At 60.8% G+C, this 25,020-nt stretch overlaps 1 protein-coding gene across 4 annotated transcripts in view; it reads left to right on the top strand.

The window, feature by feature from the left end:
• Positions 1–25,020, top strand: part of GSE1 (Gse1 coiled-coil protein) — a 102,368-nt gene that overhangs the window by 12,674 nt on the left and 64,674 nt on the right. For all 4 annotated transcript variants that reach the window (XM_064670993.1, XM_064670996.1, XM_064670994.1 and 1 more), the window contains exon 2: positions 23,097–23,247. In XM_064670993.1, coding sequence (XP_064527063.1) covers positions 23,097–23,247 — 151 coding nt within the window. The remainder of the gene's footprint in view (positions 1–23,096; positions 23,248–25,020) is intronic.

Raw genomic sequence — 25,020 nt, 5'->3', positions numbered from 1 at the left:
TTTCCTGGAGGAATTAGGGAGGCCACATGCTGCCAGGAGTGTTTGGCTGGTAGAGGCAAGCGGAGGCTCCGAGGAGGCGAGCAGGCGTCCGCACAGATGGAAATTTGATCACCCACGGCTCAACAGATTGTTTGATTTATTTTAAAATCAAGCAGATGGCTGCAACAGGAGTTTGTTTAAGTTCAGCTCCGAGCTGGGCCAACGGCCAGGATACTCGGGGGTAGGCGTGCCAAAAAATGTTCAATGACTTTGGTCATCACCCACCTCTCCTCCTCCTCCTCCCCTTCCCTCGCTCCAGCGCACACACCCCGCTCCCCCTCTTATCGCATCCTCGCCTTCATCTCTTGGCTCTTGCATCTTGCTTTGTCTCTCCCCGGCGGGCGCAGCCTTGCCCTCCACTTTTCCTCCCCTTCCACATGCTCCAGAGGGTTTAACTCTTCCCCATCCATCTCCTTGACCTGCTTCCCTTGTACTATAGGGGTGCAGCAGGCAGTCCCCCCAGTGGAGGGAGGGAGCATTCCCATTCCTGGCTCCCTCCTCATGTCTGTCTTCTTTGGGAGCAGTTTGGGGTGCAGTGCTGGGGGAATGGAGGGGTGCAGGTCCCAGCTGGGTGCCCAGAGGGCTACTCTGACTCATGCCCTGACCCCCATGGCCGTCTCTTCTTGGTGAGGAGGGGGTGGATGGATCCTGGTGTTCCCCTGCCCTGCCCTGACCTGGTGGTGGCCTGAGTGGAGTTGGGGTCCCAGCAGTGTGTGATGCTGCTGGATGGGGGACGTTGCTGCCTGGGACCCACATCTTGGGATGCAAGGGGTGACCTGTGGATGGAGAAGAGCCATTGATATGCAGCACGTGGTGGCTCTGGATGTGATTCTGGTCTTGCTGCCATATGGCTGGCAGGGAAGGGGCAGGAGGAGCCAGTGGGAAGCAGCCTGGGATGTGCTAAACTGCTGTAAAGGGTATGGGGCAGGCTGTGCTTGGGACTTAAATCGCTCTGTGCCACCAGGCTGGTACTGCCTGAGGGGTCTGACCACCCTGGGGTGGCAGAGGGTCCCCAACACATGTATTCATGTCCCCTCACCCTGCCAAGGGGCATCTTGGATGCTCTCTGTGACATTGAAAACGACCTCTCTGCTTTTCCTGGGGTGAGTGAGTGGGATGCTCCAGGACCACTCGACATTCATGGTGGCCTTGGGATGTCCCTCTGCCCCATTCCAATCCAGTGCACTTCCCAGCAGGTTTGGTGCACCCTCTCCCTGCAGGTTTTCATGCTGGGAAATTGCCTGTTATCCCGTTTTTAGGAGTGGGACAGCTGGGTGGTGGGACAAGGCTTCTCCCCAGCACCCATCCCCTCTCCACAGTGGGGCTGGGGGCTGCAGGTCCTGCTGGGAAAAGTGTCCAGGGTTGGAAGGGGTTAAGACAGGCAAAGGAAAACAAGAGTGCTGCAGGGCCTGGGTGGCTGACAAGCCAAACAACTGTTTTTGACTCACTGTTGCTGCCTTGCCAAGTGCAATTGCTTCCACATTCCCATCCCCTGGCTGGAGGGGCGAGGGGAGATGTTGGCTTTTTGCGGTCAGGAGGGGAAGGGGGATGCCGGGGGGAGCAGCAGTGGGAAGGGCTGGCTCTGCACTGCTTTTTCTCAGCTCTTCTCTCTTCTATTCCCCTCCCTGGTGAGGGGCAGGGGTGATGCTGGCAGGGATGGTGCTGGCAGGGGTGTGAGGCTGTCAGGGTCACTTGGGCCAGCTCCTGGTGGAGGATCCCTTTTGCCAGTCCTAAAGGTGGGAAAGGGAATGGGAGGCTGAATTGCACCCCCGGGTTGTCTGCCCTGCCTTCTCTTGCTGTTTGTCTGCAGGAAGGACCCTGAAAGGCAGCTCCTTCCCTGCCAGGGGGTGCTGGTGGGTGTTGGGGAGGCAGCAGCATCCAGTTCCCCCCTCCTCCAACTCCTTCCCCTGCTCTCTATCCCCCAAAGGATGGAGCTCTGCATTCTGAATATCACTATTCCAACCCTCCATAGGGACGCAGAGTGACCCCACTGCAACCCTGCTCAGAGACGTGGGGTCTCCTGTGGGGCTGGGCCCCCCACCATGCCTGGCTGGGGGCAGTGAGCCAAGTGTGCTGGGGGGCAAATCTGTCAGCAGGGTTGGGGGGATCCCCCCCTCCCCCCAATTAAAATCCCCAGGCTTCTGAGTGCTGGTGCCGTTGTGTTGCAGACAGCAAGAAATAAGCCCTTGGAGAGGAGGCAGGGAAGTTACAGCGAAGATTTGAGCTACTCAGGGTCGCTGCTTTGTGGAGTTAATTATCTTCTGAGTCTGGGTTTTTGGTGTTTTTTGGTTTTTTGTTTTTTTGTCTTTTTTTTTTCTTCTTGGGATTATTTCTTGGCAAATGAGGCGTCATTCTGAAGTACTGAGCTCCGCACCCTCGGAACTCCTGGCTGCTAAGTGGTATGTAGGGGATCCTGGTCTTAAAAAAATAACACACCAAAAACCACCCCCAAGAAAAGCCCTGCTGCCTCTGCAGTGCAAATATGGGGTCTAGGGCAGCTTGGGAAGATTTTGTGTGTGTTCTTGGAGCTGTTTCCTTGGGGGAACCAGAGCAAAAACCTCCTGTGGGGGTTTCCAACATGGTGCATCCCACCCAAGCAGTACTGGGATGGGCAGGGGAGGATGTGGAGATCCCCTGTGAGCAGCATCCTGGAGGGGTGCTTCGTCCCTGCAGGATTGTGGACTGCTTGGTCCCTCCCTAAAAGTCCATCCTGGACTGGGTGCCTGGCGGGAACCCCCAGCCTTTGGGAAGCTGTGAGGCTGTGCTGTGAGGCTGTGCTGTGAGGCTGTGCTGCAAGGCAGCTCTCGGGTGAGGAGGGGATTTACAGGGCATCTCATCTGGCAGCTGTTTCCCCTCTTGGGATGCTGCAGGGTTGGAACATTGCTCCGGCATCACATTCCCTTCACCATCCGGCTCCTGGGGCTCTGCAGCCGCCTCTCCCTACTTTGCAGAGGTCATGTCCCCCTTCCTGACTGTGGAAAGGGTCTGTGTGTGCTGAGGGAGCTGGGATTGTGGTGCAGGGGAGCTGGCCTGGATGCTGTCAGCTGAATGGGATGCACACCTGGAGCTGCTCCTGGGGGATGTGACACTTCAGAGCAACTCCTCTCTCTCCTCCTGCTGGTACCTGTTTAATCTCAGCCTTGTGTATGGAATCCCAGGGGAAGAATGCAGCAGCAGAGCAGGAGCTGGCAGTGCTGGAGGTTGGGATGGAAATCCCTTCCTCTGTCAATGCTGCAGGAAGGACCCACAGAGCTTTGCCCAAAATATCCCATGTACACCAGGGATGCGGGAGAGTCAGCTCATGCTCTGGTCCGGCAGCTGTGATATTACACCATTGGGATAGACACATTATCCATCATCCTGTCTCCAGGACAGCTGCCTGTCTAACCTCTGCCTGTATCCCACAAGCATCTACGCTGCCCTGCAGGGCCCATAACCCTGATGATGTTTTCCATCACCCTGGCATCACATCACCCAAGGCAAATCCCCCAGACTCTTTGCATGGGAAGCTGAAGGGCCCTCCTGGTGCTCCCCGACCACAAGTGGCAGGGGATGCCCGTGTCCCTGTTGTCGGACACCTTGTCAGCTCCTAATCCGGACATGAGAAGGCAATTAGGGGCCGGGATCCCCTTCCCGAGGCGGCAGATGGGGTGCGGTGCCGCCGTGGGGCTGGGGCACAGAGCGGAGGGGCCGGCTCTGCCTCCTAATGTGTTTGCAAATCCTCCCCAGCTGAGGGGATTAAAGCCGGCATCTGGCTCGCTTTATAATATTAAAACAAAGGGAGTTGTAGGCGCCATGATCGGGGGCAGGCGAGGGAGGGAGCGGGGGCGGGGGGGGGGGTGCTGCTGCTCTGCTCGCTGTGCTGGGAAAGTCTACAGGGATCCCCCCCCCGCCCCAAGCCCTTCCACAAGGTTTTCCCTAAGGAATAAACCCAGTGGAGGGGTCTTCACCGCACCAACAGGGTGCAGGAGCCAGTGCCCAGTGATGAAGGGCAGTGCTGGGGATGCTGGAGGCGGGTGGGCCATGGGGGTGTTTTTTGGGGGGGCGAGGGAGGTTTATATCTGCTTTTTCCACCCCGTTGCGCTGTTCTGGAAGCGGCAAGAATTCAGGAAGCCGGCGTGCGGCGAGTGCCAAGTCAGGCTGTACCGCAGCCAAGCCCCTGCTTGTTTTCTCGTCTTGCTGGAGCCAGTAAGTGACCTTATTAGCTTAGGGGGCAGCTGCCTTATTAACACACATCTGGCGGCGAGGGGGCCGCATAGTCCCGATATTGTCTCCCTGCCTGCTCCCAGCCCGGTGGTAAATGGCTGGGGGGGCTCACCCCGTGGCTTCTCCCACCCCCTCCAGTAGCAGTGTTGGCACCCAGGCGGCCCCGCTCCCCCCATCCAGGGTATAAACCCCAGCAGGGGATTTATGCTGGGGGACAGGATTAGGCAGATGGGGGTTTGGATTTGTTAGAGATTATAATTTAAGATTATAATCTGTATGAGGTTATAATCTGCAGGGGAGGGAGGGATATGGGGTCCCCCCTCAACATGGGAGCTGTGTTGCCAGGATTCCCATGGATGCTGTCCCATCTCTCACAGACCTTCTTTCCTATGGGGCAGGCACCACTTTTTGGGGTGTGGCATCATGCCTTGGGATGGGATCACTCAGAGGGGCTGGACCACCCATGCAGCATCCTCACATCCATGCCAGCAGCTGGGGTGGGCACTGGGATGTCATTTTGCATCAGTGTTGGAGTATCCTGCAGCAAGGAGAGCCTCCAATGTGCTTCGGGGTTTTTCCAGCACATTTGGCCCTTGAACTGGGTAGCTTCCCAAGAGACTGTGAGCTGGGAGGCTCCTGCTGAGCCAGGACAGGGAGCCAGGGACTTTGCCACGTGCTGAATCACCCCGGGCTCTGCTCCAGGCTGTCCCAGGGGGTGCACATCCCACCCACAGCCACCCGTTGTCCCCATGTGGGACCAACTCTGTGCCCAATGTCCACCCTCCCCCGACACTGCCGCGTTTGCTCTCCATGGATATAATTAGAGCTGAGCCAGGGGGCCCCCTGTGCCACATCCCCCTGACACTGCACATCCTGGGGGAGCTGTGGCAGCCGGGGCGCCGGGCGCCTGCCCACCCCTCCACCACGCAGGGATGCCCTTTGTCCTTCTTGGCGTGTGGGGGAACTCGGCAGCTCTTGGCTTCTCCCTTCTGTTTTGGAAATTCAAAACATTTGCAGGGCGGCCCACTCGCGCCCTGCCGCCACGGAGAGAGGCACTTGGCTGACTCCTCTGCTTTCCTTGGCTGCTTCTCCCTCGCGCTCACGCTCGGGGGGAGCCTTTTCTCTACCCCCTCACCCTCCCTTTTTTCCCCCCCTCTTTTTTTTTTCGTATTTTTTCCTATGCTCTAAGCTTGGAAAAACACCATCAGCCTGCAGGAAAGGCCACCAAGGGGGGACGGGCAGCAGAGCCCAAGGTGAGCATGGTGGTGGCAGTGCCGGTGCCCGCTGGCCCCTGGCACTGACCTTGCTCTCCACTGGGAAGGGCGGCTGTGCTGGGCAGCCGGAGCAGCCCTGAGCTGCACCAGCACTAATGAGCTCTGCCTGAGCAGAAGGATTAATTAGCTGCTGGGAGGAGGGGGGCATCCTTCTGCGGTGGCTCTGGTGCCACTGGGCGCAGTGGCGGAGCCTGGCACGGCACAGTGCCCAGCGCTGCAGCATCAGCGCTGTTTTCACTCAGGATGCTCCAAAGGGAGATGTGGTGCTTCCCAGAGCAAATACCATGAGCCAGGCAGGGAGAGGAAATCCCAGTGTCATGCTGGGAAGCTATGAGAGCTGCTGATCAATCACCCAGGGCTCCTGATCTCTATTTTCCATTCCCCCCCCCCCCGAAAAAGTCTTGTGCGTTTGGTTTTTTTGATTTGGGGGGGGGGGTTTGGTGGTTTTTGGTTTTTTTTTTTTTTAGCTGCATGGTTGTTCCTGTGCTGTTGTCCTTGTAGGAATGGGAACTGAGGATGGGATCTGGATGTGTTAAATATGTCCTGTGGGTCTAAAACGACCCTAAAGGGGGTGAGGTGACAGCTGGCCAGGAGCTGTGCATGGTCAGGGGCTGGCTGTATGCTGGGGCTCAGCCCTCACCCCAAAATCCAAAGGGCTCGGGGATGCTCAGGAGCTGGGAAGTGTCACCTTCCTGGAGGGGTACCCCAGACCTGACTTTGGGCTTTTTGGCATCTCCTTTAACTGGGGGGATTCCTGGGGGGGTTGTGGGGCTGCTCTGTGCCTTATCCTCCCACCAGCTCCTCCATGCCCCCTTCCCCTCTGGAGAGCCAGGCTCAGGGTGGGGGGGAGATCAGGGGGTCCCCCGGAGAGACGAGCAGGGACATCGTGTCGAGGCCGGGAAGGTCGTGAGGACGTGGTGCTTGAACTTGAATTAGATGGTAATTGCGACGTGCCTAATTACAGGGAAAGAGCAAATCACTCCGGTGCTTCATAAAGTGTCTGACACGGAATAACGAGGATAATTAGCAATCAGACGGGAAGCTGCAGCCTCCCCGTCCCCTGAAAGCCCCGGGGAGCCCTGCTCCCCCTCCCTTTCTGCAGAGCATCTGCCCCTGTGTGGGGTGGTTTGTCCCCCCCCGAATATGACAACTGCCCCCCACTCCCCCCAGTACGGGACATCAGCCCAGAAAACCACTCGAGCTGGGGTGAGGTACAGCTGGTGGCTGTGTCCCCCTGCCCAAGGGGGTCTGGTGGCCGTGCCAGCGTCTCTCCCCATGCGTATGCATGTCCAGGTGTCTGTCCCCACGCGTGTGCGTGTCCAGCCGTGCCGCTCGTGCCGGGTGCCAGCAATGCATTAATGCTGGCTGACGCTAGAGCGCACCAGAAGCATGTCGTGACATCCTCCCGGGGACACGGCTCCCAGCAGGGCCACCTGCCCCGGCCACCTGCCCACGGCCACCCCGGGGTGACCCCAGAGGCACCCACGGCCACCCCGCTGGGGACCCCGGCTGCCCTCAGCGGCCGCAGGGGACGTTGTTAATGGTGTCAGGGCTGTGATTGATGATGCCTAATTGCACTCAGAGGGATTGGGAGAGGTGGAGGGATGTGGTGCCCCAAAAAACCCCCCTGCCATCCCAGCCTGGCTACTATCAACCCTGGGGGACTGGGATGAGCATGAGGAGCGTCTGGCTCCCAGTTAGCTGCACCTTTTACTGATGCTGTAGTTGGTTTAGGGAATGTGTCCCCCCTTGGGGAGGCTGTGCTGTGCTAGGGGACTTACCCCAAACCTCATGTCCCCCCATCCCAGAGGAGTGGGATGGAGGAGCATCCACTGGACAGCACTGCCACAGGCAGGGGCTGATCCCACAGCCTCCAGCCCCCTCCTCAACATCCCCTGCCTGTACCCCCATGTGAGATCTGTCAACTCCTGTCACCCAGGGGGGACTCACTACCCTTGGGCAGGTAACAGACACTCTAAGGCTAAGAAACATCCTCCCTCTGGTCATGAAGGGACCTCCCAGCCCCCAAATGCCCCTGGTTGGGGGATGCCAGGCTGCTTTGGTGGCTTCACTCCAACTCCTGCTTTCCCTGGAGGCCCTGCAGCCACCTCACTCCTGTCACGAACCACCTCACAGTCTGAAACCCACAAGGACCATCCCTCTGCCCCCTTCCCAGCACCTCCAGGGAAGCCTACAGCAGATCCCAACATGGTTTTTGGACTGGTCCCACTGCTGGCATTGCAGAGAGGGCTGGGTATGCTGATGTCACTGCAGGGATGGGTGTCCCTGGGTGCCAGGGCAGGGTGGAGGTCATGGTTCCTTGTCCTCCTACGTGCCTGTCTCCTTGCTGCCTCTCCTACTGGTTTTTCCTTTTTTGTTTCCCCCTCTTGGAGCAGCTGTTCTCTAATAAGCTGTTAATGATGATACAGTAAGTAGAAGCGGAGAGTCCTGCGGGAGCTGCCACGATTTGTGTAATTGGCCTCAGAGGAGACAGAAGTATCTAATATTTACATGCCGGTATTAGTCCCCTGGGAGCCTGTCTGGGCTGGCACAGGAGGCAGCTCCCAGCCTCAACCTGTCTGCTCTCAGCTGATGGATCCTCAGATCTCTAATGGATGGCAATAGCCGGCTGGGAATGGGGGGGATCTCCTCCAAGAGCCTGGGGATGGCCAACCATCCCCACAGCTCAGCACCCATCCGGTTTGTGGGAGCACTGGGGTTTGGCTGACCCTTCAGAGGGAAGATGTTGAGGCTTGGGGAGCCCTGTGCTGGTATAGGATGGAGGCTGGAGCTGCCCGGGGTGGATTTACAAGGACTTTGACCTGGCTCTCAAGGCACAAACATGCTCCTGAGCTGGCTGATGCCCGGAGCAAGGAGTGAGAGTTAGAGATGGATGCTTGCCATCTGACCACCAAGGCCCCTCTCCCCTGTGCCAAAGGGTGGGGTGGATTCCCGTGAGCTGTGCCAGAGCTCCTGGATGGGCAGGTTTGGAAGCAGTTGTGTTCCTAGCTGTTCAGGTGAGCTTTGGGGCTGGGTAGCTACCAGTGAAACTGCCCATAGGGTTCCTGCCTGCAGCAGTAAGGCCATAATGGAACAGGAAACTGAGGCATGGCAAGGCTGAGAAGCAGCCTGCCCACCCTCCTGCTGGCCCTCACCCTGTGGGGGTCTTGCTGTAGCATGGACACGGTGCCTACCAGGGCTTTCTTGTGTTATTCTGTACCCCTTAGCATCCCCAAGTCTCTGGAGCTGTCCCCCTCTTGCCAGGGGTCAGACACTGGCCAGGTTTGTCTCAGTGTCACTGCCACTGAGCTCTATTGGGATGCCAGGGCTGTGCTCACTCTGATGTCCACATTCTTGCACTCCCAAAGCTGCCAGCACCCCTAAGGGAGTGATGCCAGTGGGTAGGGGCTGGCATGGAGGCACCCAGCTATGAGCAGTGGAGCCAAGGAGTGGGTACATCACTGTTCCCTGCCTGGGGCAGAAGATGGGGGGTCCCATGGCACCCCAACCCATCTCCCAGTGCATATTGGTGTGCTGGAGGGGACCCCCAGCATCGTGCTAGATTGCATCAACCCCCAGCCCTGCAGGATTGTGGGACCTTTCCCACCCAGATTCCTGCTGTCCCATTGCCTTGGCAACCTCCAGTATGGCAGCTCGTCACCTTCTGCAAGGGGATGTCTCACCATGTGCCCTCTCACCATCCTTGGGGTGCCTTTGGGGGGGATGAGAGGGATGTGGGGAGCTGTTGTGGGTGGCCAGGAGGGTTATTTTGCAGGGTACCAGGCTGGGCACCGCTGTTCACCCTGCGGAATCAAAGGCACAGTGTTTTCTAGCTGTTTTCCAAAAGACAAGTGGGCAGCTTTGCTTTGGGGGTGGCTGGCCTCATCCTGCCCGCTGGGGCTGGGCTGGGTGCCACCAGGACCTGGCATCCAGGGTTATCTGGGGGCTCCAGGGGGAGAATTGGCTGTAGGGTGGAGGTCACTGAGTCCTGGTGAGCTCGTGGCAGGGATGGAGGCGCTCGGGTGGAGCCTTACGGGTACATGTTTGTGTTGCAGGGGTGAGGAGCTGTTGGCTCCTGTCCATCCTTCCCTCCCTCCTTTCTTCAGCCCTCCCTCCCTCCCTTTTCCCGTTGTCCTCTCCACACTGGATGTTCCAGTCTCTCTGTCCCTGGCTTCCTGCCAGCCCTTTCCCACACTCCCTAATCCTGGGCTCCAGCCCCGGCTGCTGATGCTCTGGGAGCAGCTGCTTAAATATCCCCAAGCCAGGGAAGCGGGACCTGGCTCTTGACCTCCTGGAGAACCCAGGGAGTGGCAGGTTTGGCGTGGGGACAGCAGAGGTGTCCCCAAGTCCCCCACTGTGTCTGCCACCCCTTGTCCAGGGCAGGGTGGATGGATACATATTGCCAAGGGGTGCAATGAGTGGTGCAAGGGACAGCACCCCTGGGTGCTCAAAGCCTCTTGTGGGGTGCTGGGGGGTGTTCACTGCCCCCCATGCCCCCTGTTTTATGTGTGTTTGGGGGGCAGGATCCCCCCACCTCCTTCCCTCCCTCCTGCCTGATCTGTTCAATCTGCTAAACAGGGGAATAGTGCAGCCGCCATCTGTGAGCCTGCCAATAATGGGATTAACTCCTTCCCCTGGCCAGGGCCGAGCCTGACGGCGTTTCTGGCACCCCTTTCCATGGGGTACCCCCTCCTCCCACCTGCCAGGGGCAGCCAACCCGCGGGGACATGCCGGTGGTGGTGTCCCAGGGCAGTGATGTCCCAGGGCTCCTGGGGACAGCCCCAATCTGTCCCCACACAGATCTGAGCCTCCAGCACGGACTCACCCCCTCCTGCCTCAGCTCCCCCCTCCTGCCTCCGTGTACCCCCGCCTCAGCTTCCTTCCCACCTCAGTTTCCCCCTCTCCTGCCTCAGTTTCCCCTTCTGCCTGGCAGGGTGGATTTTAGGCATTCCAAAGGACTCTGCGCTCCAGGCAGGGCAGGAGCCACTTTCCCTGCGTGGGAGTGGGGACACGTGCAGGGGGGACGCGCTGAGCCGTGCCTGAATCCGTGCCTGAATCCGTGCGTGGCCGTGGGTCTTGGTCCTCGAGGCGGAGGAATGTAGGATGTGAGCCCAACCCCCCGGGATGCTGCCGGCGAGGGATGCGAGCCCTCCCCCCCCCCGCCCTTCCTCCGGGGCTCCTGCCCAGGGAGGGATGCAGGATAAGAGCACACCCCCCGGGATGCTTCCCGTGGAGGGATGCGGGGATGCAGGATGCAACCCCAACCCCCGGCGATGCTGCCCGGGGCTGGGGCAGAGGCGACACTCCACCTGGGGGGGGAATGGGGGGGTTCATGAGACCCCCCTACACCCCTGCAGCTTCCAACCCTTTTCCCGGGGGCGGAATGCCCCCGCTAATCCTCTTAGGCTGCGCCCCGGAGCAGCTGGCGAGGCTGGCCCGGCCGCTGCCCATCCTCCCTCCCAACAGGTGCCCCCCGGCCCCCTCCCCGCCGGGGCTGGGCGGGGGGCTCGGGGCTCCCCGCAGCAGGCAAGGCCCCCCTCCCCTTCCCCCGGGGCCGGCCCGGGAGCGCTCATTAATTATCTAATCTTCCCTTTATGTTTAATTTACAGCCCCGCGCGGCTCTGGCCATATGCTGCTTTTGTTGTGTCTGGCTCTTTGTTGTGGCAGGCAGCGGGGGCTGGCGAGACCCCCCCCCCAGCCTTTGATCCCCCCCCCTCCCCAGCGCCACCCTCCAGCCACCCCCGCGGCACGGTGGCGAGCCCCGCCGAGGGGGTAAGTGCCTTTTTCTCGGTTATTAATTTCCCTGACCCCCCCACCCCATCACACAGCTTTCCCCCCCCAACACTGTGTGTCCCCCCCCCTCCCGCCTCTCGCCGGCGGCTCGGGATGTGATCGCGCGTGTGCGTGTGCGCGGCGCTGCCTCCTCCCGCTGCTGCCGCCGGGGTCACCGCGCCGCCCGCGCCCCGCACCGCCCGCGCCCCGCACCGCGCCGCGCAGGTACGTGCAGGGCAGGCAGCTGCCCGTACCCTCCCCTCGGACTGTGCCCCCGCCCTTACCTGTACCCCCCACCCCCTGGCTGTACCCCCTCATCTTCTCCCTGTGCACCCCCTGCCTGTACTCCATCATCCCCTGCCTGTATCTCCCGCCCCTGCCTGTACCCCCCCCCCGGCTGTACCCCTCATCTCCTCCCTGTACACCCCCTGGCTGTAGCCCCCGACTCCCTGCCTATACGTCCCTACCCCCTCCTGTACCCTCCCACCCCCCCTGCACCCCCCACCCACTGCCCGTACCCCCGTGCCCCCCATCTGTACCTCCCCCACCCCTGTCTGTATCCCCCCTGCTTGTACCCCAACCCTTGCCTGTACTCCCACCCCAGAACCTCCCTCCTGCCCCCCTTCATCTTTGGGTGGGCTCCCCCCCAGCCTTGAGGGGGTCCTCTTTGGTGGGGTGTGTGCAACCCCAGGGATATAGCCCTGCAACACACCCCCCACCCTGACTTGCTGCGTGTGCCCCCCCAGCTGTTCTGGTTGGGGGGGTGGTCAGGGGGTGCCCCTGCTGTGAGTGGGTATGAGGACATGGAGAGGGGCACAGTGGGGGGCCTCCTGTGGCACTTGGACCTGCAGCAGGTACTTGGGGTGCTCTGTGGAACTTGCTGCAAACTTTTGTGAGGTGCTGCCAGGTTTCTTCTGTGCTCCCAGTTTGTTATATGTTTTTTTTTTAAAAAGTAGTAAAATGATTTCTCTGCATCCTGCCAGGCCCATATGTTGCTCTAGTGGAGTGCACAGGGTGGGCATCCCAAGCCAGGGGCTACAGCACATGCAACCCACCCTTGGAGGGTTCAGGTCTGGCTCCCGGGGGGCAGCAGTACTTGGGAGGGGGCAAAAGATTTGGGACACTTGGCCACTGGCAGCACAAGGCTCCATCTGTGGGTGATGGGGGGCACCCCTGGGTGCTCTGCTGGGGGTACTGAGTTGGGATTCATCCCCTATGAAGGATGCTGGTGGCTGGAGGACCCTGGGGGTCCCTGTGGAGTTGCCCACCTGAGGTTTGTCAGTCCTGCTGTGGGCAGGGAATGCCAAAACTTTCACCCCGGGACTTGGGCAGTGTGCAGGGATCTGTGCTTGTGCTGTCTGTCCATCTGTCTGCACCTCCTGCAGCTGCTGCCCAGTCCCTGCCAGCCTGGGGCGAGGAGGGCAGCCACCCTCCCACATGGTGGGAGTCGTGGGCAGGGTGGGTGCCAAGTCGCCAGCCTGCTTTGGCCGCAGGATCCGTGTTCCGGGCCAAGCGTTGGGCTTGGAGAGCCCTGGCAGCAACATGTAAGGTCACCATGACCGCTGGTGAGGTGGCCCTGCCAGGGCGTGCTGGCTGCTTTGTGCCAGGAGCCGTGAGGTGGTGGCAGGAGCTGGACCTGGGGCCACTGAGCCGCTCGCCAGGTGGACAAACCTCCTTTCATGGGCAGGAGGCAGCTGGCTTCTCATGTGTCCTGCTGTGCCACACATCCTGGGGTCTCTGGCAGTCAGGTGACACCCCTGCTGCAGAGAGGGAGACAAGGTGGACACCACTCCACCAGCACCCCATGACTTTGCACGTGACTCCCTGTGCAGCCCTCGGTGCCATCAGGGTGACCGGGCTGGCCCTTTTTGGGGTTGTTTTCTTCCTGCCAGGTGTGGGGAACTGAGGAGGGGTCGTGCCACCATGGTCGTTTGTGGCAGGTGGCCACTGCTGCTGTCTCTCTGTGCCTGTCCCTGTACAAAGCCCTGCTGCTCCCTCCCTCCCGGCCCCACGCTGCGGGGCCACTTGCCAGGCGCGTAACCACGGCTCTGTGTCACAGCGGGTTTGTGCTGTGTTTCAAAAGGAGCCAAAATATGATGCTGGGGCCCCCCTATGGCTGCCCACCCTGTGCCCATGCCCCACCATCCCTACCAGCTGGGGAAACTGAGGCAGCAGGGCAGGAGGCGGCTTGCCTGAGAGATCCAGTGCCAGGACTGGGGAGAGCAAACAGGATTCTTGGCACAGGCCGGCAGTGCCGTGCTCTGCCTGCAGGTGAGGGTTGCTCTTTGCCGGGTGTGCAGTTTTGCTGCTGTGCTGCTCCCCAGCTCTGGCACCCTGGGGACCATGGCTCTGTCCCCACAGGTGACACCCCCCCACCTCAGTGCTGGTGAACAGGGCAATTGTTTCCCCCAGGGGTGGCCAGTGCCCGGCGCTGTGTGTGGCGGGGCTGGCACGGAGAGCGGGTTGGCCTTGGCCTCCTGCCTGCTGCCGTGCCCTTTTCCAGAGGCAGCTGCCTGTGGGCATGGCTTGGCAGCCGTCCTGCCTGCGGGCTCGGCCAGGGCAGGACCCCTGGGCCACTGGAACACCTCGGCACAGCGTTGCAACACCCGGGGTCACAGCTGTCATGAGTTTGCAGTTCTCAGCTCAGCAGTAGCTTTTTCTCCCAGATCTCTGCATCAGCTCCATCCCTAAAGCAGAGCCTTTCCAGGGCAGGCTCAGAGGGGGCAAACAGGGAGCCGGTTCGCCCTGCCCTGCCAAAAAGTCCCTCTGGAAACGTGCCCAGCAGCGTCACCCCTGTAGAAGTGATATGTCAGCTCTGAAAGCACCTGGATTTCCATCTCAGAGCTGTGTGCAGGAGGGGGCTGTTCTGCCCCCACTTCCTGGACTAACTGGAGCTCTTGGGGGGCCCAGAGCATCTCCGGGGTGGTGACATCGCGTGGTCCATGCTCGGTTCTGTGCATCCCTCCCCTCCCAGCTCGCTTGCCAGCTAATGGCGCGGCTTATTCCTATGGCTTTTTAAGTGCTTAATGGCGCGCGGGGCTAATGATGCAGCTCCCTCTGTTCATGCCGCCTGGATAGACGGATGGTGTTGGGGCTTGGTGCTGCCTGAACCTCCAGGAACGGGACAGGGATGAGAAGGGGCCCAGCCGGTGCCCTGTGATGCTGGGGGCTGTCAGCGGGCGTCTGCCTGCCCGCCTCTCCTCCCTCCTCTCCCCTGCACGGCTGCTCGGAGCAGTAATGTCACCATAAACGATATTTATCACGAGGTGATAAAAATCTATTTCCAGCGACCTCTTGGAAATGGCCCTCATAAAACCAGGCAGCAGACGGAGGCAGGAGGCAGACAGCGGGGAGGGGGCACGGGCAGGGAAATGGCTGTAATCAGCTGCGGAGCAGGGGCTGGATCTGCTGGGGAGCCAGCCCTGCTATTCCCGACCCCGGTAAATTGATGGCAGCCGTGAAGGCCAGAGGGCTGCCCGGGCACAGCTGGGTGGATGCTCGGGCATCTCAGGGCTTGAGCATCGTGGGATGCAGCATCCAGGCTGTGAAGGGAGGACCAGAGCGATGTTTATCTTTAGGCAAGTGGGATGTGAGGCTTCTACCAGCCATCCAGGGATGTTCCTAAAGTGATATCTCCACTTGGAAGTGCTGGATCTGGTCCTGAAGCAGCAGATTGGGATGGGATGCTGAGCTAGCCATCTTTCCCTGAGTGCTCAAAACCATAGGGAAGAACCCCCACTGGCAGGCATTGCTGAGTCACCCATTGCCCCCCTATCCATCCTGGGGGACCGCTATCAGTCCTACAGCCCCCTCCAGCTCCATCCCTTTGGTTCTGATGGCTGGGTGCTGATTCAGCATCCTGACACTAATTACTCAGCCTCTCCTGGATGCTGGCTGTAAATTCTCCAGCAGGAGCAGGCTGGGCAGCAGAAAGCCTCCCTGGCTCCTTTCCTCGCTGCCCTGAGCAGGGACCTGTGATCCCGTGTAATTCATCAGGGTGCTGAGTCAGCAGGAGGGTGCCTTGGCCTCCTCCACCCGCCTTTGGGGTCCACTGCCCCCCCCCCCCGAATCCCTCCTCCTTGCTGAGTGTCCCTCCTGGCTGTGTGACACTCAGCCTGGCTCTGTCCCCACCATCATTAGGGACATCCTCCTAACTGCACCCTGGGTGATGCTGCTGCTCTGGGCACCACTGGGGACTTCGCCGAGTTGGGGGAGCACAGGGCACCTGGGCCACCTTTGTGGGGCTGGAGAGGTGGGATTTGTTCCTAAAAATGTGGACAGGGCAGGACCCCCTGTGTTGTCCCCTGGGGGAGTAGGGATGTGGGGGAAGACAGCTCCCAGCTGCAGGGTCTAATCTGCTGCCCTGATGAAGAGACTTTAATCACTTCAAGTAATTAACCAGGTGGGGCAATGGCTGGACCCAGGGTGTCCCCTGCCTGGAGGTGGCTGCCTTAGTGGGGGACACAGGCTGGCGGGCAGGGGGCTGGCTGGCGTGCAGCTCCCAGATGTGGGTCCTTGCAGGGCTGTGCCAGGAAGGGACAATGGGGAGAGGATGAGGACATCCAGAAGGATGGGAACATCATTGCTTGCATGTTCAGAGCCCTCAAAATCCCCTTGGAGAGATGAGGTGCCGCTCAGGGACCCGATGCCACCGCGGAGCTCTGTGCCCACCTGCCCGGCGTGCCCGGGGCGCGCGGTGACACGGCGCAGTGTGTGCGGCAGGTATTATCCTGCATTAAAGTTTCCCCTTGCAGATGGTTCACGCTTAATCTGCGGCTTAACACAGCGCCGGACCTGGCGGTAAGTCCGTCTTTAGATGGCAGGCGGGAGCCGGGAACGGGTGCTAAGCTGCCCGTGGGATGGAGAAGGGGGACACGGTGGATTGAGGGACACGGATTGAGGCTTTAATGCCGCTGCGTTGCAAGCCGATTGCCAAACCGGCGTGTGGCCCTTGCTGGGACCTCGGGGATTGCTGTGATGTGCCACCCCCCCCCCCCGAGCTGGATGGGGACCCCCTGCCGTGTCCCCTCGCCCAGCATAGCAAGCTTGGCAGAGCCTTGCACCCACCTGGGTGCTTCTCCTTGCCTCAGTTTACTCCCGAGCGTGCCGCGGGGATTGTCACGTATGGGAACATCCCGAAAACATGAGCCGCTGTGGGATGGGTGGGATTTTCCAGAGTAAAAAGCCCCTTGGGGCAGCCGCCTCTCCCCAGGGCAGGTATTTAGGGTGGCGAGGAGGGGACATTTGCTGTGGACTGCCCGGCAGCTCTGGAGCTGGAGGTGGGTGAGCTGGGTGCTGTGCCGGGCTGTGGTGTCCCTGAGATAGGGATGGGGAGTGTGGGGCATGGAGTAGGGGCTGGGCTGAGCACAGCATGTCCCGTGGAATCTCGGCAGGATTTGGGTGGCAGGCAGCAAGCTGCATCCCTCCCCTCCTGGTATGGGGCTCTGTGGTCATGGAGGGACCTGGAGCCAGGGCTGTGGAGTGGTGGCAGACAGAGGTGGGAGCTGCAGAGATTTCCAAGGCTGGGGAGTCACTGCTCCAGTCAGGGTAGCTTGTCTCAGTGTGGAATGGCCCTATTTCAGCTGTTAACTCTGGAGTCTAATGATGATGGCAAAGGCTCTGTGCTGCACAGCCTTGAGGAAATCTGTGCATATTTGAAAAGGCTGATTGTTCCCTGCAGGGCCAGGACCAGGAGTGGCAGTGCTGCTGCCAGCCCTGCTGTCCATGCATGGGGAGAGATGCTCACATCCTCCCTGCCTCAGTTTCCCTGCCTTGAAAGCAGGGTGGAGGGAACATTCCCCAGCCTGGCAGACATAAACTAGAGCTGTGTGTCCCCATGGTGGGACAGGGATTGCTCCAGCACTGAGCAGGGAGCTTGTCCCATCGTGCCCAGCCAGCCTGGCCCTGGGGTGATGGGGGGTGAGCATGAAGGGCTCTCGTTGTGGAAGTGGGGTGATGTGGGGCTCAGCATCAGGTCTTGGCATCCCTGATACCTTGTGCATTGCCACCAGCCACGGCTCATCCCACAACCTGGGGAAACTGAGGCACGGGAGGTGACACGGCATGGCCAGGGCTGTCGAAGCAGCGAGCAGCCTCTGATCCCTATGCCCAGAGCCCCAGAGGAGCTCGAGGAAAAGCCGTGAGCGAGCGGCTGTGTGCCCCCCGCCTCCCCCTCCATCACCTCCCTGTTCGCTGGCGAACAAATGTCTGTTCTTGCAAAAAAAAGAAGTGACAGGGGTCGGCGCAGCGCTTTCCACATGACCTGCCCGGGAACAGAGGACGTCTTTGTTAATCCAGCGAGCTGTCAGTTCAGCCTCTTCACAAAAGGCATAAACCACTTATTGCTGCTCTCACCCCTGACCCCGGATCCGCCTGCGCGCCCTCCATTGTACCGTCTCGAGGAAGCTGGCAAACAATTTCGGCTCCGGCTCCCCTCCCCGCCGGCGGCTGCACGCGGGGGCTGCCGCTCGCCCCGCAGGCGTGGGGAGCCGCTGCGGGGGACCCCCCTACACACACCACCCCCCCGGCCTCATCTGCGCGCCCGCCGCCTCGCCTGGCAGCTGCTGCGAGGGGATGGGGGCTGCCACAAAGGGACCACCTCCCTCCCTCCCTCCATCCCTCCCTCCTAGGGCTGCCGGAGCAGCTGGCTGGAGCCCACAGGCTGCGGAGAGGGGATGCTGGGTGCTGCACCCTGTGGCCCCCCAGCCGAAACCTCTTAATGAGAGGGGACAAAAGCTCCTTAGGCAGGGTCCCTGGCTGGGACGGGCTGGGACGGCGGCTTTAGCCAAAGCCGCTTATGGCCCGGCACAAAGCCGCTGGGAACAGCCCAGCTCCCTGGGGCCGGCATGGATGGGGTGATGCTCACGCCCCACCGGCCTCAGGGTGCCCGGGGGGTCACACGGGGTGACAGCCGAGGGAGGGGGCTGAGTGTGTGCCGCCCACCCCGTTCCCCTGTGCCCAGCACCCGGACCCCGCGGCAGGGCCGGTGGGTGCTGGAGCAATTAGATGCAGTCACTTTGGGGCTATATATAACCCAAATTGCTGCCTGCAGCTCGTTAGCTGCTGTCAGAGCCGCTGCGGCCGCGGCGCTGAGGTGGTGTCGCGGGGGGGGGGGGCTGGAGGGTGACACAGGGATCCACTGCTCCCCAGAGATGGGGGAAGGGGGGAGTGGCTGTGGTTGTGCTGGGGTGGGCACAAGGTCAAACTCTTGCTGGGAGTGGGGTCCCCAAGGGGGATGTGCTTCACTCCATGTGCTCCCAGTGTGGTGCTTCACTGGTTGGTGCAGGGTGGGCTGTGGTCACACACAGGGGTCACGGTCAGGCCTTTCCCTGCCCGGTGGCTCAGCCTGGCCCCTGGGTCAGGGTGCTTAGGCGTGGGGGGGCCACTGGTACATCCCTTGCTCATGCCAGTGCTGTTTCCAGCATCATCTCCCCATGTGGCATCCAGCCTGACCACAGTCTCCAGCCCCTTCCATCCCTGCCGGTTCCCGCCTGGGCTCGCCGGCACGTCGCAGCTCTGCCGGCACACACCGGCCCCCGCGCCGGGGAGGAGCGCGGCACCTCGGGCTGTCTGGGGGCAGCTGCAAGATGAGTGCGAACATATTGTGTGGGCTCCTGGAGCAGGCGTCACGGTGTCGCTGCTGGAGAGCGAGCAGGAACCGCAGCCCTGCCGTGACAAACGGCTCCGGCACAGCCGCAGCCATGCCCACGCGGGCGCCGCGGCACAGCCAGCATTGCCGCTGCACCGTGACACAGAGCGGGGATCCAGGTGGGCAGTGATGCTCGTGGGCTGGCCCCCAGCACACGGTGTCACCTGCCACCACTGCGACCCATCTCTCCGGCTCCATTAATTTCCCGGGGGGTCCACATCCCAGTCTTGGGAAGGGTTAATGGCACCGTGTCTCGCTCTGGAGCCTTTTGTTTCTTTCCCATTTTTTCTCCCCCCTCCCCATTTTAATGAGGGGTTAGCACTGCTGTAATTGCAGGTTCCAACTTTCCGCCAGCAAACACGGCTGAGAAACTTTAAACACAGCGGGGATGCACGGATCCAGCCACCACCCCTCCTGTGGATGCCCACTGGGGCCAAGCCATGCCACCAGCAGGGACCCCAGCTCTCCAGGGAGACCCCAGCCTGCTTTTGTGGGAAAACCCTCTGTTTTCAGGCAGCTGGGATGAGGATGAGGAGGGCAAAGGCTTCCTGGAGGGAAGAGCAGCTGGAACCGTCTGGGGGAACACACGGCAGGGGCTGTGCCTGCCGTGACTGTGATAAAGCCCCAGCGGGAGCTGTGGTCTCCAGGGCCTCACTGACAAAGGGAGCCAGGGGAAGCCCACTCCCATAGCCCTCAACACTCCAAAAACACCTTTTATCCTGAGCGCCGCCTCACAAGGCCTGGGGGTAGATGGGAGATGGCAGGGGTTTGTCCCCACCAAGCCTTACAGCCGGGTGCTGGCACTCTCTGCATCCCAGGAAGTGCAGGATACAGCCCCTCTGTGCTGAGCATCCTCCTCACCTCATCCCTTGCTCATTCGCTGGAGCCGGCACGCAGGTTGTGCCAAACCCCATTGCCGGTGCAGCTGTGCCGGTGCTCGCCGGGCTCCGTGCCCGCCGCCCTGCCGGGGTGATGCCAGCCAAGAGCCGAAGTGCCAGGATTGCATCCACCCCCAGTGCTCTGGCTGCTGGAAGCATGGGGGTTTTCCGAGGTGCTGCCACCTGGGAGGGTGGAGGTTGGGGCGATGCAGCGGGGGCTTTGCTGTGCCCGCGGCATTCCCGTGGGCGGTGTTCCCGTGGGCGGCATTTCCCGTGGGCGGCGTTGCTGCTGCGCACGCTGCAGCCCGTCCTGGCGGCAGGCGAGGCACAGGGGAGGTGGAATGGGGAAGCTGCATTTTTGGGTGTCCTGAAGGCACAGGAAATGCATTGGCCTGACCTTCTGTGTGCCAGATCTCTCACCTTTTGCTTTCCTGTTCCATTACTGCCATCCTGAAGCTGGGGGGAGAGCTGAGTGCCCCAGCAGGTATTTAGTCCACTGGGAGCAGAAGGAATGTGCCCTTGTCAGGGAGGGATAGGTGTGAGGACACCAGACACAGGGACACCTTTCCCTGCCCTTAGAGCCATCGTGTTTTCTGGCTGCCTGCCCGAGGCACCAAGCTGAGGGCCTGGGAGACACCATGCTGATGGTGGGGGTCACAGGTGACATAGGTGACACAGGGTCTGTCAGTGGCTCTGTGCCTGTCCCTTGAGGTCACCAGCTGTGTTTTGACCCCTCTTGAGCTTTCCGTGACCTTCATACTGAGGACCCGCCAGGGTAGATGGGGACAGATGCCACACAGGGGTGGGTTGAGGAGTGTCATGCCATGGGGTTGTCCCTGCCACCTCTGGTTGGTGCCTTTTCTCCATGGTTCTGTCACTTGTGGAGCTGCCCTGCTATTCCTGCCCATCTCCCCTGGCTTACAGCCCTGCACGCCAGCTCAATTTTTCCTGTGTTAATAACATCACATAACGATGTCACATTGATGTCACTTCACTGCACATCTACCTCTGACCTGGATGCTGCCTGTGGCTGTGCCCTGTGTCCCTGACCCCCACCATGGATGTCCTGTGAGCTGTTGCAGAGTCGTTCTTCAGTCCTTCTGTCCATTTGCAAGCTCCCTTGATGCATGTCATGAGCAGGCCGACCTCAGCTCAGCACTATTTGGGAGGTACAGATGCTGGTTCCCTGTCTCCATCCCTGGGAAGATGCAGGATAAGCATCTCCCAGAGCCAGGACAAGCTGAGCATCACCACAGTGGGACATGTCAGGGGGGCTACCAGCCGTCCCCTCAAATTTCAACATGTGGTGGCAGAGCACCCTTCCCTCTCAGCTTCTTCCTGAGCACCTCAGGGTGCTTAGCAAATTAACACCCCAATCAACCCGCTCACCTCTAATTGGGGGTGAGTCTTTGAGGACGTGGCTGGGGAGGAAGGCCCCCCCTCCAAGGGGCTGCTGCCATGCTTTATCTGGGTGGACAGATCCCTCCTAATTGAGCAGATATTCCGTGTTCGCAAACAGATGGCTCCTTTGCATCAATTATTCCTTATCTGTGTAACCAGGGATGATTTGCTGACAGATAGCGCCGGGTGAAGTTAAAGCAAGGAGGCGGCCGGTGCTCCATGCTGGAGCCTGGGGGGTCCCAGGGGACATGGGCGGTGAGGGGGGGATGGATCCTGGCTGCCCTTTGGGCAGGTGGGACCCATCTCCTGTGCTTTTGCATCTCAGCATCTCTCGGCAGGAAAATAGAGGGGGTGGGGGCTGCCACTGCTGTGGGGCTGGTGGGTGGGTTGGGGTGTAGGTTGGGACCTGGGGGGCTGCTGAAGCTCCCCAGGGAGCAAAAGGAGGGTGCCAGTCTTGGCCCAGCCGCTAAAATCCGCCTTCCCCACCACAACCCCGGCTCGGTGCTTCCCAGCTGTGTCTTGCCCAATGCTGCTGTGACGCATGACAGGGAGTGATTAATGCTAATTAATGATTAGTTGCTCCAGGTATCAAAGTGCACCCCAGCCCTTTCCCATGCCCCACAGGTTGGGGATTGCTGCCTGCTGCTGCCCGCGGCATTGCCCCAGGAGGAGGAGAGGTGGCACGGCATCCCCCCTGAGACATCCCTGCCATCTCCACGGAGCCCACACCAAGCGTTCAGGGATGGGAACTGATCCCTGGGCTTGTCCCCTGCCCGCTGTGAAAGTCACCTTCTGTTAATCATTGGGAAAGAGAAGAGCATCCCGCCATCACCAGGGCAGCCGGTGGCACCCCGCCAGTTGGAGCTGGTACGTGGTGGCACTCGAGGACTCACGGGATGTGCCAAGCACTCGCGGTTGTGCGGCGCTGCCATATGGATTCCATAAATTAAACCTTTCCAGGAAGCAAATGGTAAATTTGTATGTCCGCTCATGTGCGTGGCTCATCGAGTCTGAGGGCTTCCCAGCAAAACAACCATCGTGCTTCAGCTCTCCACGTTTGTGGGAGTAATCCCAGGAAAAATGGGATCAACATCAAAGCCTCACCATGCTGCAGCCATGGCCCTAATGTCCCAAAATTAGGAGCACGGTGTCCCCTATGGATGCAACCTGTGGCAGGAGGGAGGTCACCCTCATCCCACCATGCCCGGGGTGAGCACAGCATCCCGGGGACCCATTCAGGCCTTGGTCTGAGTGGTCCATGTGTCTATCCCAGAGCGGCATGGCAGTGCTGGGATGTCCGTAGTGTTGCTGGATTTTGCTTTATTAAAGCTAAAGAGGAGTGGTGACAGCCCAAGCTGTGAGCCTGGACACGCCTGACATGGGAGGGTGACAGCTACAGCAAACCTGGGGCCACAGCAGCACCGGGGGACACCGGGAGTCAAGGAGGGGGACCAAGGGGGGCAGTGGGAATGTTTTCCCCATCCCAGCAGCACATTTTCCTCACCCGCCTGGCAGGGAAGGCGATGAGGGGTTGTTGATCTCGAGTAAACACTGCCCGGTTGAGTAATCGGGAGCTGCCTAACCGGCCAGCTGCCGCCGGCGGGCGAGGGGACGCCGCTTTGATTCATGTCCTCACCCCCCCTCCAGCCTTTCTTGTCTGGCTGCGCTGGGAGCCATCGGCCGGATCCAGCTGTAGCCCCGCGGTGCGGGCTGGCGTGTGGCTCCCGCGCCGGCCACGTGCACCGGCCGGCAGGAAAACAAAAGCATCTTCTGTCTGTGCGCCCCAAACCCCCCCCACCCTGTGGCCCCCACCCCGCACGGCGGTGCTCCAACTGGGAAAGGGAAAGGCGCTGAGTCTCTGTCCTCCTTCTCTTCCAGGCGTCCTCTTTGTCCTTGGAGACGGTCACCACCAAGCCTCTGGCCGGCGAGCCCCGGGCGGCCGGGGAGAGCCCAGGGACGGGCAGTGCTGCCCCGGACGTCGGCCCGCGGACGGCTTTGGATGTGGAAGGCGTGGACGCTGGAGCCACAAGTAGGTGATGCTGGGTGATACCAGGGGGATACAAGGCTGCCATGGCCAAGGGCTGTCCCCTGCCCCACCGTGGGGTGCACCATCAGTCCAATGTGCCGCTTGGGTTTCCTGGTGAAGGCTCACACCCAGAGGCCTGGGACTGGGATCTGAAACCCGCAGCTCCACCAGGAAGGTGACCCTGTGGCACCGCAGTCCCTGCCTGCTGTCCTTGGGGCCATGAGTCAGGCCGTGGGTGCCAGGGAGAGCCATGGCGTTGGGCTGGATGTGCTGGGGAGTCGGGGGAGCCCCCGGGGCTGGGACAGGCCACGGCTCCTGGGACTTGGCCGCCCTGTCCGTCAGGAGCAGCAGCATTTTTAGGAGAGGTATCATGCGTGCTTCCCGCCTGCCGCCTCCCCGGACCAGCTTGTTTGCCAGCCCTTCCCGGCGGGCGCGCCGTGCCGTGTTGTGCTGTGCCACGCCAGGCTCCTTTGATCCGGTAACAACCGCCGATGCCGGTTCCTGGTGTTAGGCTGGGAAGAGTTGGGAACCGCAAGGTGCAGCGGGCAGGAAGCCGGGGTGGACATGGAGTTGTGGGAGTGGCAGCCTGGGGGCCAGGGGGCTGCTTGGTGGGGGGTTTGTGACCCGCTCCCCCATGTCCCCAAGGAATGACACTTCCCAGGAAGGCGGTGGCCCATGTCACCCATCAATCAGCCCCACAGGGATTCAGCCCCAGCCTGGGACCCTGCAAGGCGCTATGTCCCCTGGGGGGGTTGGAATGCATTTACAAGCTGCTCACAGCCCAGCCGGCAGTGGCGTGGACACAAGCTGGGAGCCGTGGCCTGGAACGGGCCCGCTGGAGTCAGCCCGGGATTTATTACCCTGCCAGTGGCTGCCGGGCAAAGGTGACAGTGACTAATGGCTTGTTACACGCCTGCCACATCTCATCTGTGCACCGCGGCCGGCTGCTGTGCTCCCACCCCGGCGTGCGGACAGCCTGCATCCCTTCCAAGGGGGGAACACAGGGGCAAACCCCCCCTATGTCCCCACAGGGACCTTGGCCAGAGCGGGGGATAGTGACAGTTGGATGGCTTGGCATGGAATGCGTCCCTGTGCCTAGGATGGAGACCTACTCTGTCAGCATTCCCTGTGGCCAAGTGTAGTTGGGCTGGCATGTCGGAGAGTACCACCATGTCTTGGGGATGGTGACACATCCCAGGGTGTCCTGGTGAGCCTCATGTGACACACAGGACTTCCCAGTGCACAAAACCCCTTGGTGGTTTCCAAACCATGAGCCACTGCTCTGCCAGCACGGTGGCAATTCTATGTCGGGGTGGCTGGGCTGGGATGCAGAGGGTATCCTGCATGCGTGTCCGGATGGATGCTGACGGAGCCACAAATGCATTCACTAGGAAAATTAAAAAATTAACAGGCATTGGCTCGCTCTAGATTAGTAAAGGCAGGAGATAAAAGCGGCTCTTTATACCTTGTGAGAATTGCTGATAAGGGCATTTGTTCCTCTGTATTCTTTAAAAAGAATGCAATAAAAATTTAAAATAGAACGGGAAAAGGGAGACAGAGAGGGGGGGAAAAGCACGAGGAGGGCTGGGGAGGGTGTCGGGCAGCACCGGCGCTGCGGCAGCACCAGCATGGGGCCTGCTGGAGGAAGAGGAGGATGATGGAGGGGGCGAAGAGGTGAGGGTGAGCCGGAAAGGGATTTGGGTGGGTGTGCTGGTAGCGTGAGAGTTTGTTTGGGGATGGCTGGGTGTCCCTGTCGTGGTTTGCATCTCCTCCCGT

Source organism: Pseudopipra pipra, chromosome 14 (genome assembly GCF_036250125.1).
Source record: "Pseudopipra pipra isolate bDixPip1 chromosome 14, bDixPip1.hap1, whole genome shotgun sequence".
NCBI lineage: Eukaryota > Metazoa > Chordata > Aves > Passeriformes > Pipridae > Pseudopipra > Pseudopipra pipra.
The sequence above is the reverse complement of the archived record's forward strand: the minus strand, read 5'-3'. Positions and strand labels throughout refer to the sequence as shown.